Source organism: Chroicocephalus ridibundus, chromosome 7 (assembly GCF_963924245.1).
Source record: "Chroicocephalus ridibundus chromosome 7, bChrRid1.1, whole genome shotgun sequence".
Lineage (NCBI taxonomy): Eukaryota > Metazoa > Chordata > Aves > Charadriiformes > Laridae > Chroicocephalus > Chroicocephalus ridibundus.
In genome coordinates this window covers 26,294,944-26,311,779 of record NC_086290.1, presented here as the reverse complement: position 1 = coordinate 26,311,779, position 16,836 = coordinate 26,294,944, and the positions used below count along the sequence as shown (strand labels likewise).

Below are 16,836 nucleotides of genomic sequence, written 5' to 3'. Positions count from 1 at the left end.
CAGCTTCCCCCCTGCTCCGCTTGCTCTTTTGCAGTAACCGGAAAGAGAAAGAGCTTCTGCAGCACAGGAGAAGAAGAAAAGCTGCAAACAAACACTAGAGACGGTGGCAGTGCCTCACGCCGCTTTGAACTCCATGTTTTTTTCTAGATAGTCAGCCAGAGCTAGGGGTGATGTGTCCAACTCCTTTCCAAGCCCTTTCCTTCCTAAAGATTTTAGACAAAATCCATTAAAGTCTTATTTTGGCAAATCTTTCTTCTGAGGAAGGTAGCTCTGCAATTTTTTGGTGTGAGTGGGTTTATAGCTGTATTCTAATCCTTTAGAAGCACAAGCATCTGACGAGATAAATCTGTACTTCTAACCATTCTTCTCCCACACATATCATGGATCATCTCAGAGCCGCTACGGACTTCATAGGTGGTGACTCACCTCAAACCTTCACTGCAAATGCCATTTTTTGTTCCATTCTGAACATTTTCCTAAGGCTCATTTAAACTGTAAAGGGTACTGCGCTGAAGTTGATTGGGCAGATCCTGTGGAATTACAGTTCTCCTTGGCTTTATCAAAAACAATTAAGTGACTTCAGAAAGTAAGATCTGTGTATTCTTTGTAAGTAACTTCCCTGGGGACCTCAGCTGTCAGCCTGGGATTGTCTGGAGGACAACCCTCATTCCTAGTCCCATTGTGTTTACCTGTCTTGTGCAAACATGATATAAATGGTGGCAAATCCCTGTTACTAAAGCTGGCTCAGGTGAATAGGTAAGAGCAAAGCACACGCCATAGCACCATTAGAAAAGCCCGGGAGCCTCCAATAGGCACAGCTCCAGCAAGCGCTGTGCCAAAATGCCGCAAAAAGCCCTTGTGACTTGAAAAAAAAAATTCCTCGATGCTTGTCCTTTCTTTGTTTTCATTTAATATTTTTCATTACAATGAAGTTCTACGTCTCAGGTGTGACCCTCCTGGGATTGCTCTAGGTTGGAAGTTCTGCTTGGGGTGGGGACAAGCCTGGTCTCCGGCAGGGAAGCTCTGGGAAGGCTGAGCTTTGGCAGCCAGGCTTTTCCCTCTGCAGCAGCCTGCGTCTGAGAGGCCGGGCTACCTGCCTGCTCTTCCTCCTCTGGGAAAGGGCACAGAGCATGGCTGTGTGTGCTGCTCCTGACCAGAAGGAAGGTGCGTTCAGGGGTGATGACAGAGCTTGGAGTCTTCAGAGCGAGCAGGGAGAAAGGAAGAAGCATGAGTCTTTCCTAGAGCTCTGCTGTTCCGCCATACCCACAACAGTGTGTGTGCAGGAAGGGGGGGGATTCTTCCAGCAATTTAAGGGCTTTAAAAGGTCAGCATCTGTTTCTGAGTATGCCCTTAAAGAGATGATGCCTTCTTCAAGTAAGGGTTGATGGTATAGCTATGGGATTATCCTGAAGCTGGAAGAAGATTGGTGGATTGAACAGAGTTCAATTTTGTTATTGCATTTTTGGGCATTGCCATAGCAATGCATGGGTTATGTATGTGTGCAAAACTGGATGTGTGTGTCCGTGAGTTTGTATGGCAAGGGGATCCTTGCAAAACTGGATATGTACGTCCATGAGTTTGTATGGCAATGTAGGGAGCCTCCGTTTACGGCTGCAATGAAACATGAGTTGCTTTTTACAGATTATTTAGATTTAGAAAATGTAGCAGATAAACCTGTTAGCTGCAAGGATGTTTTTTAGCTGAGTATAAATTTATTTATTAAGATTTATTAATCTCTAGGCCTTGTGCATTTGTCTGTTTTGCTGTGCAGGTTTCTTAGCAAGACCGGACGGAGTTGAGTCTTCCACCATGCCCGTGCCTCCCCCTCCAGCTCCCCCGCCGCCCCCAACACTGGCCTTGGTGAGCTTTACAGGATGTAAATGTACCATTTACACTGCTTCTGTTCCTGCTTATCACATTGAACAGGATGTCCAGAGGCACTGAGGTGTGGACGAGCGTATGCATGATATTTGGGGAAAGCTCTCCAAAATTTTTTTTATGATTGATCCTACAAGAGGGACCATCACTTCCACTCCCTTCCAGTGCCCATATGGATGTCACTAGCCACATTGACTTTCCATCCTCCTCTTCCTCCCACACTGGTGGTTTGATCTGGCGTAGGGATCCTGGGTGGAGAGGCGCAGCTCCTCAGCAGCTTGTCTAAGTCAGAGGAATTGAAGTCTTGCGCTCCCCTTGCCTTTCTCCAGCCACATACTCCCACCTTCTCCCACGTTCTATTCTAGTACTTACATGATCCGAGATAGAAAAAAATCAATCCTATTGTTTAAATTTGTTAAGGATAGTTCTTGGCCAGCACAGCTGCCTCAGCCAGCCTGTGGTATCAGAGCAGAGGATCCGCTGCTGGCACAGCATGGTGGGCGAGACTACGTCAAACTTGACGTACAGCAGCCTAAGCTGCAATAGAGCTTGGGTTGTGTTTGCCTTCTGACAGTCAGACACCTCACTGACAAGAAAGAAAAGGCTTCTTGAAATGCCGTTGTAAAATACTCAGGGTATTTTCATAGAAAAACCCTCTCTGGTTACACAGATTTGTGCCACTGAAGAGTCTTTCCCTCATTTTCCACCACAAGCAAGATACAGGCTCAGTGCTTGGTCCCTCCATGGCAAGTCTCACCACCTTTCAGGAAATTTCCATAACACTGATCTGATAAGTTAGAAAGCTTTTTCAGGAACCACCATTTCCTAGAAGGAATAGCCATATATACATATGTGCGTGTATGCATATATGTGTATGTTGGGGGTTTTTTTGGTTCTTCCTTGAAAAATTGTGTCACCAAAACATAAACTCAAAAGAGAGGACCACTGAGACGAACCCCGTGCATCTAAAGGTTTTATTGGGTCTATTTGAAAAGATCTATATTGTTGAAGTGGTGATTGCCATTTTAAAGTAGTTCTGTCAAAACTAAAGTAGTAGATAAAGTTCTGTCTTTCTTCTGATTTATCCAGAATTTGCATATTAGGAGTTTTCACTACAGCTTTCAAGAGCCTCCACCTTTTTGTGTCATCAAATTACGTGTGGAGTCTGTTCTTGTTCCATCTCCAAAATGCCATTTTGCCATATTTGTGCCTTGGCTTTAAAAAAAATCAGAGACTCTAAATTGTGAGTTAAAAAAATGTGAATTCACATAAAAGTGTTCTGTTTCCAGTCAAAAGTGTGGGTTAAAATTTCAGCGGCATTTGGGGCCTGGAGTCAGTAACAAGGCTGGCTACCTATAACATCATTCACAAAACCAGACGTGGCATGCTACCCACGCCAGTGCTGTTAAAACAGAAATAGAGGTCTCAAGTAACTACCATATTTGAGCAGAACTTTGTAGCTAGAAGTTGAGGTTTATTTTTGTCTCCTCATTTTTAATTTTATTTTGCAGGCAAATACTGAAAAGCCGTCCCTAAGCAGGTCAGAACAAGCAGGGCGAAATGCTCTATTATCTGATATTACCAAAGGAAAAAAGCTAAAGAAGACTGTTACTAATGACAGAAGTGCTCCAATTCTAGACAGTAAGTACAATTCTGCGTGTTGGAGTTTCTGTATGTTTGAATGGTTCTACATATCTGAATGCAGAAAATTATTTTACATATCATCAGATGAACTGCCATGAGGGAAACAGGTAAATAAAATGCCAGAAGTTGGCATGCATAAAAATAAATTATTCTGTTCACCGTGGGTTAAGTCGGCTCAGAAATCAAGCTTATGAAACGTGAGTGTTAATTTGTTTGCTTACTCTCATAAAGCAGTTCATTTTCTTGTTTGCTGAAATCAGAAAACTGTGCAAACGCTACCAGGAGCTCTGCTGAGGAGCTGCAGCAGATCAGGGAAACAAACCCCCCCGTCGGGACTGAGGAGAGCACAGAAAATAAAGTGGAATTTCAGACTCTACTTTTGCAGAAATGGTATAAAAATAAAGGCACCTCTGGCATGACACCGTTGGCTTGTGAGTGGCCCCAGTACCACTTAAAGCAAAACCAGAGCCAGGAGCCACGGCCCCACCTGGGTGTCACTCTGCTGCTCGCAGTCGTGCCACTCCTGGAGTGACTCAGTGCTGTTAACTTTTTGGCTGAGCCTCTTGCTCAGCTTACCTGAATGGAGACAAGGTCTCCCTCCAGCTGCGCTGCTGCTGCATCTCACTCTACATCTCGGCACGTGCTGAGAGGAGGCTGGAAAAGCCCGTGTAGCAAAAGTATTGGGAAGACAGAAAAGAAACAGGCCAAGAGCTGAGGAATAAGGGCCTGCTGCATCAGAGGAACAGCATTTATTGCCTAGGGAGAGAAGATGCTTCTACAGACTGATTAGCAAATGTGATACAACTCAGTCCAGGTCTGGCTGTGCAGTTAAAGGCTAGACTGTGATAGGAAGATGATGAGGAAAGAAGGAAATGCCCAAAGGAGTGTGGTCAAATAAGAGTAATTGAAAAAATCGATAGTGCCCCACAGTCAGCCAGGTACTTTGTTTTTAAACCCTTGATTTTTATCTCTGAAAGCAAAGTTACCTGTTCTAGCTATTGGAATGAGCTGGAGAACAGCATTAAGGGGATTAAAGGGGGAGTAAAGGTAAGACTAAAATGATGTAGCCTATTATCTTGTTTACATGAATTAACAAATCATGATGAAAGGCTAAACCATAGTAGCATTTCTCTGGAGGTTCACACCCTACATGAGTCAGAGCTGAACTGAGCTAACATGCTTAAGAAAAGAGGAGGATAAGGTGAAACATTCCCCCCTGAACACATTCTTCCTTCTTTTTTCTGGGTGGGATTATTAGAAGTGCTTTTCATCCACAGGTTTTAATTACTTTGAAGTCAGTGAAATTTTCACCCACCCAAAGTTGTGGAAATCGAGATGCCAAGAAATTAAACAGCTGATCCTCAGCCAGGTAGCCCATCACCTGAGAGCTGATCCCCACGGATATCCCAACCTGCTCATTTTACAGTGGTGCTCTGAACAGGGCTCATCCCTGTATTTGTAGTTGTGGAAACACTTTCATTTTATTTTTAGCATCTCAGTGTTGTCACAGCAGAAATATTGACAGTAGAGAGAAATGGGAGAGGAAGGGAGGCGGGGCTGATAAAATAATTCCTGCCTATTGGAAAAATTAGCAGCTAATGATCCTGTCACTGCATTTCTGGACCTACAGGAAAATAATCAGGCATGAAATCTCTTTCCCCACTAGGCTTTGTTTAAATAAGTAGATAAGTTGCAGCGTCATCAATAGTGACAGAGTTCTGTGCATTCCCAGAATTGATCACCAGAGCCACCACCAAGAGGTGACCCCTCTGGCTTCCTCCTTCTGTCCTCATTTTCCAGGAGATTGCCTTGTCTCTCAGTTTGCTTATGGAGAAGTGGAGGGGGAGGATAAAAGAGCAAAGGTATGAAGAAATGGGAAGCAGCTACAAAGATGCTAACAAAGACAACACGATATTCTCAGAGGTCCCTCCTGTCTATGCTGCTCCAAATTCTCCATAGTGACTGTTTCTCTACTTTCCAGTCCAGAGCAGACTAAAAGAAAGTGATGGCTTAATAAAACAGTGACTATGTTTATTGCACCACCGCTTCCATGGTGCAGTAGTGGTGGTGATGGTAGCTGCGACGATCCAACCTGAACAAGGACTTGTGTGTTTTGAAAGCTTGTCCATTTGTCCCCAGCTGCAAGCATTGCTCTAAGGAAAGAGATTACTTTGCAGGATCAGTCTCGCTTCTCTACCTGTCGTGGTGTGGGCCAGGTTGGCCAATGACAAGACAACAGATGATCTCCCCCACCTCTCACTCTAAGGAGAGGAAGAAGAGAGATAGAGATTTGTGAGTTTAGGAAAAAAACTAAACTACTTTAATGAAAAATTAATAATAATATAAAAAAGGATATAATGAAATAGATACAATATAAATAAATATATACGAAACCTAGGATCAAGTTCCTAGGAGGGCACTGGTAGGCACTGTGAAAGTTCCAGACTGAGCTCCGTAACAAATGGGAACTGAAACACACTGACCGGGATGAAAAGGCAGATGAGCTGACGGGGTCCTCCTCAGACGTCAGTCATTGAAGAAAGAGAGACATTGAAGAAGCCAAGCCATTGAAGAAGAGGCCTCTGGAGAAGATCCAAAGAAGAGCCCTTGGAAAAGAGTCCTTGGAGAAGAGCCCACTGCAGAAGATCTGAAGAAGAAGAGTCCTTGGAGAGGAGCCAGCCTGATCCCTTTGATCCCTCAGTTTATCTACTGAGCATGATGGATGGGATGGAACACCCGATGGGTCAGTCTGGGTCACCTCACCTGCCCACAGGTGTGACCCTGGTTGCCACGGCAACAAGTGTATACAAGAGCCTCCCTCACTGAACACAAAATTGGCTCTGCTTCACCCCAAAGCAGGACACTAACATGGAGGATTTTTTTCCCAACAGAACCCAAAGGACCTGCTGGAGGTGGCGGTGGTGGCTTCGGAGGAGGTGGCGGTGGAAGCAGCGGGGGTTTTGGTGGTGGCGGCGGCGGTGGTGGCAGCTTTGGTGGTGGTGGACCACCTGGCCTTGGAGGCCTTTTTCAAGCCGGAATGCCAAAGCTCAGATCTGCCGCAAGTCGAGATGCCGGTAAGAAAGACCTTGTATTTCCAGCATGAGAAAGTAAATGACATTGCTTAAAACGTTCATAGCACTGCAATCAATCGCCTGCTGGGATTGAAAAAGTCTTCAAATGTTCTTAGGAACTCTTAGGAGGTCTTAGGAAATGTAATTTTCAGCTTCAGTCTTGTTTTATTCTTAATACTAGGTTTTATGAGGTGAGACTCCTCTTTCCACCCATCCTCCTAGTTATTGATGAGAACTAAAGATCTCAGCGAAGCTGAATGGCTACCTGTGAAGTAGAGCCAGGCAGAGTAGGTCTTGCCTTAGCAGTGGGTGTGCAGGAGCAGAGGGGGAGCATAAGAGCTCTTCAGGTTAATTCTCTCTCGTGCACCAGGAAAAACTTTCCATTTTCCGCAAATGGAAAGTACATCTGCGTCGGCTCTACAGCAGCATGATTTACCACTTAGGGAGTGCACGAGGCACCCCAGCTGGCTGGTACGTACACTGCAGTTGGAGGCTTGTCTGGGACATGCACTGTATTCTTCTGGCTGGCAAAACAGCTGCCCAAAGCCTCGTGCCCCATGAAACGAGGGCCATCTGGGGCCAGTGAGTTTTGTAAGGTTAAGGATGCAGGATTTCAAGCTTGTTGAAGGAGGACTGGGCAAGGGGGGTTGTAGGGTGTTATGAACATTACATATTTTATAGACTAACGTAATTTTTCATCACGTGTACAAAACAGTCTCTTAGAGCTGGTATTTTCTATTGTGTCACAGTCTATTTTGGGAATACGTATTAATACAAAAGTTCCTGGCATCACAGAACAGTACTTCTTTAACTGCAAGGCTGGCTGCCTTCTTCCTGATGTGCGCAAGTACATCCTTAGATCTAACAGCTACTAGAACAGGCTTAAAACAGCCTTTTGCCAGACTGTTGTTGTTAAATGTCATTTAAAAGCTAAGATTCCCTTGCTTTCAGGTTGATGGTACCAAATACTTCTTCTTCACCATTTCTTCCCTCCCCCTGTTACTGCGTGCTGTGTGATGGCCACATTTGTTGTGTTACCTTGGGGCCACTTTGGTCTCTCACAAGTCGTCCCTCACAAGCATTATCAGGATGTAACCTGCTACTCCAGAGCAGTTCCCCAGCGTTATCAAAACTGCTGATAACTGTTCCTGGGTGCCAGGCCCTGAAGGCTTGTGCACCCCATGCCGGTGCCAGCCCCCTTGTGTTTGCCGTGCCTTAGGACACAGCCTGTTAGCAAACTGCTGGGTGAAGCCCCTGTCTGATGGGATGCTGATGCCCCGGCAAAGCCCTCATCCAGCAGGATGCTGATGCCCAGGCGAAACCCCTGTCCGATGGGATGCTGATGCCCAGGCGAAGCCCCTGTCCGATGGGATGCTGATGCCCAGGCGAAGCCCCTGTCCGGTGGGATGCTGATGCCCGGGGGGAAGCCCCATCCCGGCGGGACGCTGATGCCCCTCTCCTGTGTCCGCAGATGCCGGGGGAGGAGGCCGCCCGCCCGCCCTGCCGCCCGGAGGCCGCTCCGCTGCCGCCAAGCCCTTCTCGCCGCCGAGCGGCCCGCCGCGCTTCCCCGGGCCACCCTCGGGGCCGCGGACCTCCGCTCCCGAGCCGCAGAGGAGCCGCATGCCGCCGCTGAGGCCCGACGTCGGCTCCAAGCCCGAGGCCGTGCCGCCGCCGGTGCCCAGCACCCCCCGGCCCATCTCCAGCCTGCACAACAGGGGCTCGCCCCCGGTGCCGGCCCTGAGCCGGCAGCCCAGCCTGGGGCCCTCGCCCCCGCCGTTCCCGGGCAGCCGGAGCGCGGGGTCGGCCGGGCCCCTCCGGCAGCCCGGCCCCGGCCCGGCGACCCCCTTCTCCGGCCGGCCGCCGCTGCCGCCCACCCCGGGCCGGCCGGCGGACGACAAGCCGCCGCCCCCGCCGCCCCCCGCCGGGCACAGGCCGCCCGCCGCCCGTGAGGCGGCTCTGCCCCCGCCGCCTCCGCAGAACAGCAAGCCGCCGGTACCCTCCGCCCCCAGGCCCGGCCTCGGCGCCCCGGCGCCCCCGCCGCCCCCACCCAGCAGGCCGGGGCCGCCCCCCGTCCCGCCCGTCCCCGGCGGCAGCGACGAGATGCCGCGGCTGCCCCAGAGGAACATCTCGCTGGGCTCCTCCTCGGCGCCCGGCGGCGTGGGGGGGCGCTCCGGACCCCTGCCCCCCCCGCCCAGCGAGAGGCCCCCGCCGCCCGTCAGAGACCCCCCCAGCCGGTCAGGTAGGGAGCTGGGGAGCCGGGGGGCTGAGGGTCCCGCAGGCGGCAGCATGACGGGGGTTGGATGGATGGATGGATGGATGGATGCTGTGAGATGAAGTGACAGTTCTTTATGGACTGGGGAAACTTTCAGTTTGCCCAACGGTGGCGTTGGGCTGTGCCCCTTGGAGTGGAACCCAGAATCTTCAGCCGCCCAGCCCCGATACAGCCCTGGGGGTGCATGGCCTGCTGTCACCCAGAAGGAGCAGCAGTGTCACTTTTCCACCGTGTGTGATGCTGGCCGTGCCATGCCTTGTGTGGGCAACAGGCGGTGATGCTCCGCGCCAGGGATCCTGCAGTTGGATGTGAGGGTTCACGGGCATCACAGTGGCTTAAGGAAAGTCACTGTGCATCACCAGCCTGCTCACATCTGCTTTTGCAGACCTCAGCAACTTTCGTAATAATTACTGTAATTAAAAAGGGTTGCAAACAGGGGGTTTCCCCATGATGTTCTTTGATGCAAAGAAGCAGTTTTCTCTGGCTTCTGATAGGTGACAGCATTTGCCTCCCTGAGTCAACCAGCGCGACTTAATGGTGGCGTTCTCATGAATGGAGGTTTGCAGAACCCGACCTTCTACGTGTTGGGAGACATGAGCACTTACAGCCAAATACAAATTATTTTAATAAAAGACCTAGCCAACAGTTGTCAAATATGATGGCAATTGTTACAGCAGGACTAACTGCTGTTATTTACCATATGCAGATTTCAAATGAGGCTAAAAATAGCATTTTCTCCTTTGGGTTATTTCATAATACACTTTAACAACTGTTGTTCATAACTTTTAAGAATTGCCCAGCATAATTTAGCTCTCTTAATACCTGATGGTTCTCCCTTTGGAGATGAGAGAATTTAGGGACAAATAGCCATGCCCTGAAAATACTGGCCCTGAAACCGTGCATTGTGGAGCTGGTTGCCAGCCCAAAGGGTGGCAGGATGCCAGCGCAGCCTGCAGTAAATAAATCAGAGAAATCTGGTCACGTTTGACTGGGAGCATGGGTCAAAGTCACAGAGAGCATCTGCAATTATTCAGATGCTTCCAAGAGCTGCTGCTGTGATGGCCTCTGCTTCCACCGGTGCTTTCCTAGTTGGCTCTTTTCTGAGGGAGACGGTTTTAGCAAATCCACGCTAGCTTTCTGCTGGCTTTCTGCTGGCAAAAGTATTCTGAAAGTTAAATGCTTATTATTCTTAGAAACCATTCCCTGAAGGCAAGTGAATAATTTGTAAAAAAAGAAGGAGATTAAATTTTAAAAAAAAGGGGAAAAAAAAGAAAAAAACCTATAAAGTCCAGCATGTTTCTTGAAGCATGTTTCAATGCTTGTTTCTAGAGACACAGTATGTGTTCAAAATGCACATCTGTAGCTAGATTTCATCAGGACAAGGAAGCATTTCATAAAAACAAACATAATTGTTAGTTGCCCAACTTTGCCAAACAGAGGTAGCGAGACCTTTGAACACACATAGCCCTCCACGCCCTCTGCTTTGTCTCCTTGTGTCCTAACCGTGGGTACCTCTCCTGGCAGCAGCAGCTTGCTTGCCTTTATTTACTGGCTCCCCTCTGAGAAGCACCTTCCCTGCCCTCAGGAGAGCCCTGGTCTTGTGTTATGTGGGCTGTGCCTTCGTATTTGACCTGTCCCACGCCAGTTACTCAGATACGCAGACACTGGGAATGCCAGTCTACGTGTGAGGTCTGTTTCCAGTTTAGTGGGAGGTGGATATGCTCCAACTATCCAAAAAACCTGGCATGCAGCACATATATTTATAAATGAGCGCCTGATGCCGTGCTGCTTAACGCTGCCACTCCTGGGCTGAATTCCCCTGTGCACCACTGCAGACCCTGGCTGTGACACCCAGAGGGGACCATGCCTATGGGCGAAGAGCCTCTGAGGGTAGCAGGGCTCTTCTACACATTCTCTTGCCTTGCAGTGGTACGTGGAAAGGAAATGGGCTATGGTTTGGACCTCTGCAATGTCCTGAATTCCAGCTGTAACTTCTGCTCGTAGTGGCCAACGTAATTTAGAGTGGTTTGAAAGTGGCTTCAAGGACTAGCACCTCTACAGAGGATTCTGTAGCTGAGGGAAACGGGAATATGGGCACTAAGGTGTATTTATGCTTAGATATACCCTGCTCCCCTGATCTCTGCTCTTCAAATAAGCACCAATTCCCTAGAGCGCCCTGGAGATCAGGGAAGTGGGTGCTGAGGACGATTCCCTCTGGGGCTGAGGGTCCCAAGCCAGTCCACCCTCTCTAGTTTGTTAATGTGAGGCCGTGGGACACAGGCAGCATCTTACCACCAGCAGAATAACGTCTGGTGCAAACGGTGTTTGTGTGCTTGCCTCTTGTCTTGCTGCAGGCCCCCTCCCACCACCTCCTCCCATAAGCAGGAATGGAAGCACTTCAAGAGCTTTGCCTGCTACTCCCCAGCTGCCCTCCCGGGCAGGGCTGGAGAACCAGAGAGGTGGACCACGACCACCGCTTCCCCCCGACCGGCCAGGCTCAGCAGCACCGCCGCCGCCACCACCGCCTTCATCGGCTGTCAGAAACGGCTTCCAGGATCCAGGTGACGGTAAGCCATCCTCCCAGTTGTTTGCCTTTGGCAGAGACCGTGTAGCAGCTTTTGGCCTTAATACATCAAAAAAAATTTGGGATAGAGGCTTTGTTTCTAGTGCAGACCTTTGATTTCTGACCAACAGAGGTGTCATTTGGGTCTCAATTAACCCTGCCCAGTAAGAATGGAGTAAATATGCCATATGCAGAGCAGAACTGCAAAGTCATCAATACAGTCTCCAAAACAACCCCTTGAAAAATAGCCTGAAAAAAAGAAACATATTCACCGTGCTTTCCTACAATACGTAAACAAGGCTTAAGGGGATCACTCTGACACGACTACAAATGCAAACCATAGCTACACTAAGAGTCTTTGGAAGACAGAACTAGTTAGATGACGACTCAAAAGCTGAAAGCTGACAAACAGATGAGGGAGGAGATTGTCAGAACACTGCTGAAAATCTCAAGTCTCTCTGTTTTTGCTAGTGTTTATTGAAAAGGTGAGGTCTGAGATTACTGTGTTTTAAAGATTCATTATGGTTTTCTTTTTAATTGTTCTCTATTTGCAAAGGACAGGTAAATCTTTCGTCTAATTATGGGAGGCCAAATCGGTATTTCTGACGTTTATAAGGTTAGGAAAAGCAAGCAGAAAATAGAACTGTAACTCACACTTTTGAAGCATCTTCACACATCAGATAAGGCAGGTGGGTCACAGACACACTTTTTTCTACACAAGTCATTTGCAGGGTTCAGAACCTGCAGCTCGTTTACACACTGGTTTCTAATTGCAACCATTGGGAGTAAACGTAGGAAAACTGGATCCCAGCAAATAACCACATGTACAACTTCTGGGCAAAACTTACTCAGCTGTTCATTACATTATGCAATAAAATATAACAATATTGCAAGAAAGTTATGGTTGCAAAGTCCTGAAGCAACCAAGTGAAGAGATGAGCAAGTTTAAGATAGCCCACGCTTTCTTCCTTGGGCCTCCAAATTCAAGTGCAGAGCAGAGCTCCGTAAACATTTCCTATTATTTCATTAAGGAAACTGAACAGCTTGCTTTGTTCTTTAGAATCATATAGATTTTGTAATAGGGCCCTTGTAGTTAGTCTCGAGAGATATAGTTTCAACTGACATATTTCTCCATTTTTGACATTAGTTACATACAGGTTTCTGTGTCACCATAAATTTTATCATAATGGCCACAAATTTTCCTGTATAAAAATTAAGAAAGAAAAAACACCACTTATAGGTCAGTGTGCTTTTAATGATGCTTTTGAGCTCTCTATATCAACAAAGGATGAATATCTGAAAATTCTATATCCAGGAACAGAATCTGTTCTGAAGTAGGAGACACTGTGTGATAACGTGTATATGTATGCATGTGTGTGTTAAAAAAGCACATCTATTATACATGGAAGGGAACATAGCGCTTATTTCAGTGGAATTATGGCCATTTTCCTGATACGTGATTTTGCGTTAAATTGGCTGAGTGATCAGTTAAAGTTAACAATAATTTTCATTCTCAAACTAACCTTCCCTCACTTCCCAGTAGGGTGTCAGTTCAATACTCAGCTATGTAAGCATTTTGCAATATAAAACATGCGTTAAACCTGATGTTAATGTCAATTTACTTTCCTGAAGCTGTGTCACAAAACTAACAAGTAAACTGTGTGGGGTTTTTTTTCAGATGAATGGGAAAGCAGATTTTCTTTTCATCCTATATCTGATTTGCCGCCTCCAGAGCCTTATGTACCCGTGAACAGAAGTTATCCCAGTAAACTAGCAAGAAATGAAAGTAGAGGTAAGTTTGTTTCACCTCTGCTGTTGGAATTTCAGCGTATCATCCTAAAAACAATGTGGATGGGGAAGAGACTGGATGCTGAGGTTTCACAGCTTCTCAGACTAACAGCCTGGTCACCTTTCCCTACCACAGAAAAAAAAGTAAATGCAGGTTCGCAGGCACAAGCCCTCTTAAACTTGTATTTGAGGGGAGAATTGTTTGTTTTTTAAGTTGGAACATGTATTGTAAGAGTCCACCTCTGCCATTATTGTCAGCCCTTCTGCTACAGGCAGCCAGAACCACAAAATCCCTTAGGACTTCCTCCTCATTTCCCATCTAAAGTCATGCACAACTCATTTATTTATGTCCCAACGTCATCCTTGAGTTTAGTTATCCTCCCTCCTTGGTGTGTTAAACTCCTAATATTTTTTAAGACAACAGTCATATCCTCCTCTCAGCTTTTGTTTTGCTGGGCTGATTAAATCAGGATGTACTACGCTCTGCTTCCAAGATATGTTCTCTGATCATCGGGATTGCCTCTGTGTACATTTCAGTTTGACTTTGACTTCTCCAATCAGTGTTACGTGCTGTTTCAGTTCAGGTCTCAACCACGTCGTCTTCTACAGCGGCATAAATGTTTCCTATCTATCTTCATTAGTGATATTTTCCCTGATACACCCAAGGATCAATTTACTTCTTTCACAACCAGTGACATCGGTGGCTCATAGTTATCCTGTAATCATCTGTACACTCAATGTTTCTCTCTCTCTCCTGTTGCCAAATGATGAGGTTTTGTTTGGAGCAGAAATTCCTGTTAGTCCCTGACCCTTCACTTTGCCCTGTTCGCTTTCATCCCATTCGTGTTACTCCACAAAGGCAGGCAAAGTAATATGTGCATTTTTGATGTTTCCTTTCACGAGTTTGCAATGAAAATCTTCACATAGGGAAAAACACGAGGAACTTCGAAATGTTCCTGTATTTAGAGCTTGCCACTTTCACTGAAATCTGCCTGTGTTGCAAGTAGCACTGAGAAGGTATGTGTTCACATCAAATAGTGTGGCTAACGAGCCATCAATCTGTTTTGAGAAGGGGACAAAGGACTAAAATACATATGCTTGCCTGACATTTAGGGATAGTGTCAGTTAAAAGCTTTCTTTTACGCTGTTTGAAGTTCTGATGACCTTTAATAAACTAACCGGAAACTCTACAAAGATTTTTTTTTTAGTAAAATGGCTAGGCAAGAAAATGAGTAGATCTTCACCAGTTACTGAATGGCTTGGATGTAAACTCACACTTTAGAAGAAAGCTGGAGGAGTAACACAAAAAACTTTCCTTCTCTTTTAGGTGGCTCTGGCCGAAAAGAAAGAGGTGCCCCCCCGCTTCCGCCGATACCAAGGTGAAATGGGTTCTGGCCCATCTTTGGGCAACGTCTGTTTTCAAGTTTCCTTCGAGTCAGCTCTCCTGTCCACATCATTGGAAAGTTGTCTGTTTTGCTTTATTTCCACTTTTGGCTTGTCAGCTGGAACAAACTTCAGTCTCTATTACAGAAGTAATAGATGCAGCTTATGAACTATAGTTGCTCAAAGCTATAAATTTTATTTGCTTATACTGCAGGCTGTCATGAAAGGCATTTTGTGGACCATACACAACATATGTGCATCATGCTTACCGTGTCCAGCCCTGTCCCCTTGAGAGCTCCACGGAAGGTCTGGCTTTGAATTGAATGAGAGCTGGAACAAAGCTGTTTCATTCACTTTGGGTACAGTGGCTGTATTATTTGAATGGTAAAGTACAGTCTATTTTCTGTTCAAAAAAACAGTTGCTGGGGAAATCCGTGTAGCCAAGAGTCCCCTGGATCCTTCTTTGCATGCCTAACTTGGCCCATCTGCTTCTGCAAGCCATAGACCTACTACATGGTGACCAAGAGTTCATCCTTAACCTTTTCACCTCAGCTTAGCCAAGCAAACCTTATTTTAAACTATAGATAGCGCATCCTGCCCTGAGGATGGAGTGTGTCTGGCCTTGTTTTTATCTGCGGAGAATCTTCCAAAGAAAAGCACAAGTGAAGAATTCAGCAGCATAAAAATATCTTTTTTGGTTTTTTTATCCCTCTTTCCTTGTTTCTAAATAGTGTTCGCTTTTAGTCACCTAATTCTTTCCTGCTCTGGTGTGGACCAACCCACAGTCATCTGTGTCCTGGATTAATGCCCTCTACCTAAGACTACATGCGAAGAGTCCTCAGAAAGTAGTCTTGGTGCAAATGCAAAAGTTATTGTAGTTGCAGCCTCCTTCTGTAAAGCATCGCTAACACCAGTACTCCACAGACTGCTTCCCGGTTGTTTTCTTTAGTACAATTAAATGATGGGTTTTGACTTAAAAAGCTTCCTGGGGTTTAGGTCACAACTCTCAAGAGAGATTGTATTTGAATTGCGTTACAGTAGAGCGGTCCTTTGATGTAGTGAAGGAGGTCTGGCGTTTGTGCATTCCAGTGGGAGCAGTAGCTCCAAAATTTGCTGTCTGTGCTGGTTCGAGAGCAATGGGAAGATTTGGCCTTCTGAGTTTACCATGAAGCCTGTCCTTTCAAACTTTGCTGCAGGGAGTTCTCTGCAGAGAGCTGCAAGGCTTACTTTAACAGAAGAGAGAGTAAAGTATTTCAACATTGTGACATTTGGTGCATATGTTTAATGGCTTTGGAATTTTGTATATGAGAAAAGAGTTCATTGTACGAGTGCCTTTTACAAACAGATCTAAATGTACATAAAATGCCTTTGGAAATTGAAGATGATAATTCTGGATTTGCTGAATTCATCGCTGAATGATAGCTCTTTGTTAATTGGACTTCTGAAGGTTAGCTCTGAAAAACTTCTCCTCTGTCTCCTCAACAGTTTCTGTTTCTTCAACATACTCCTTGGGATCCCCACCAAGCCTGTATCAGCAGTCGTGCTTCACAGGGTTTAGCTCCAAAAAAAAAATAAATAGAAAAAGCAGTCATATAGGTTAAGAAAATGTTTCTCTAGCGTGGGAGACATGATCCTAAGTACGCTCTGCGGCTAGAATAGGTCAGCCCTTGAAAATCTAGGGGATCTAGCCAAAGAGAGTGTGGACCCCACTGAAGCGTCGGTGCGTAGGGCTTTTTGCTCTGTCGGGGGGTGTGGACGGGCAGATCCCATTTCTGTCCCACAGTGAAGGGGATGAGACAGAGTTGGATTCGGCCAGATCAAATTTAATTTGGCCTTTTCAGTGTTTGTTTACAAAATCTTGTTAGCTCAGATAGCATTTGCCTACGTACCTGTTTTTTATATTTTTATATCTAATGGCCTATTTTAAGTTACTGTTTATGGTCTTGAACCTGCAATTGAATGCGCAGGCGCAGGGATGTATCTACACCTAATTGCAGGATCGTGGCTGTAAGAGTTTCTTAAACAGACGTTAGCGGGACCGCCATGTGACAGGTGCACCTTGGGATCAAAGCTAGCACAATGCTGAATTTGTAAATGTATTTTATGGATGTCACTTAAAGTGCCTTTCTCTTTGGGATATTATGATGTGAATAGAAGTCCAAATGAGATTTTTAGGATAATAACTTAAAAGATAAATTATTGTATTCATGTTTTTAAACTGAAGCACTTATAACTTT

General features: G+C 46.2%; 1 protein-coding gene across 2 annotated transcripts in view; it reads left to right on the top strand.

Moving 5' to 3' along the window:
- Positions 1–16,175, top strand: part of WIPF1 (WAS/WASL interacting protein family member 1) — a 58,011-nt gene extending 41,836 nt beyond the window's left edge. For both annotated transcript variants that reach the window (XM_063341914.1, XM_063341913.1), the window contains exons 3-9: positions 1,772–1,860; positions 3,390–3,519; positions 6,414–6,596; positions 8,065–8,832; positions 11,220–11,432; positions 13,107–13,220; positions 14,544–16,175. In XM_063341914.1, coding sequence (XP_063197984.1) covers positions 1,810–1,860; positions 3,390–3,519; positions 6,414–6,596; positions 8,065–8,832; positions 11,220–11,432; positions 13,107–13,220; positions 14,544–14,599 — 1,515 coding nt within the window. In that variant the 5' untranslated portion in view covers positions 1,772–1,809 and the 3' untranslated portion in view covers positions 14,600–16,175. The remainder of the gene's footprint in view (positions 1–1,771; positions 1,861–3,389; positions 3,520–6,413; positions 6,597–8,064; positions 8,833–11,219; positions 11,433–13,106; positions 13,221–14,543) is intronic.
- Positions 16,176–16,836: the final 661 nt, after the last annotated feature.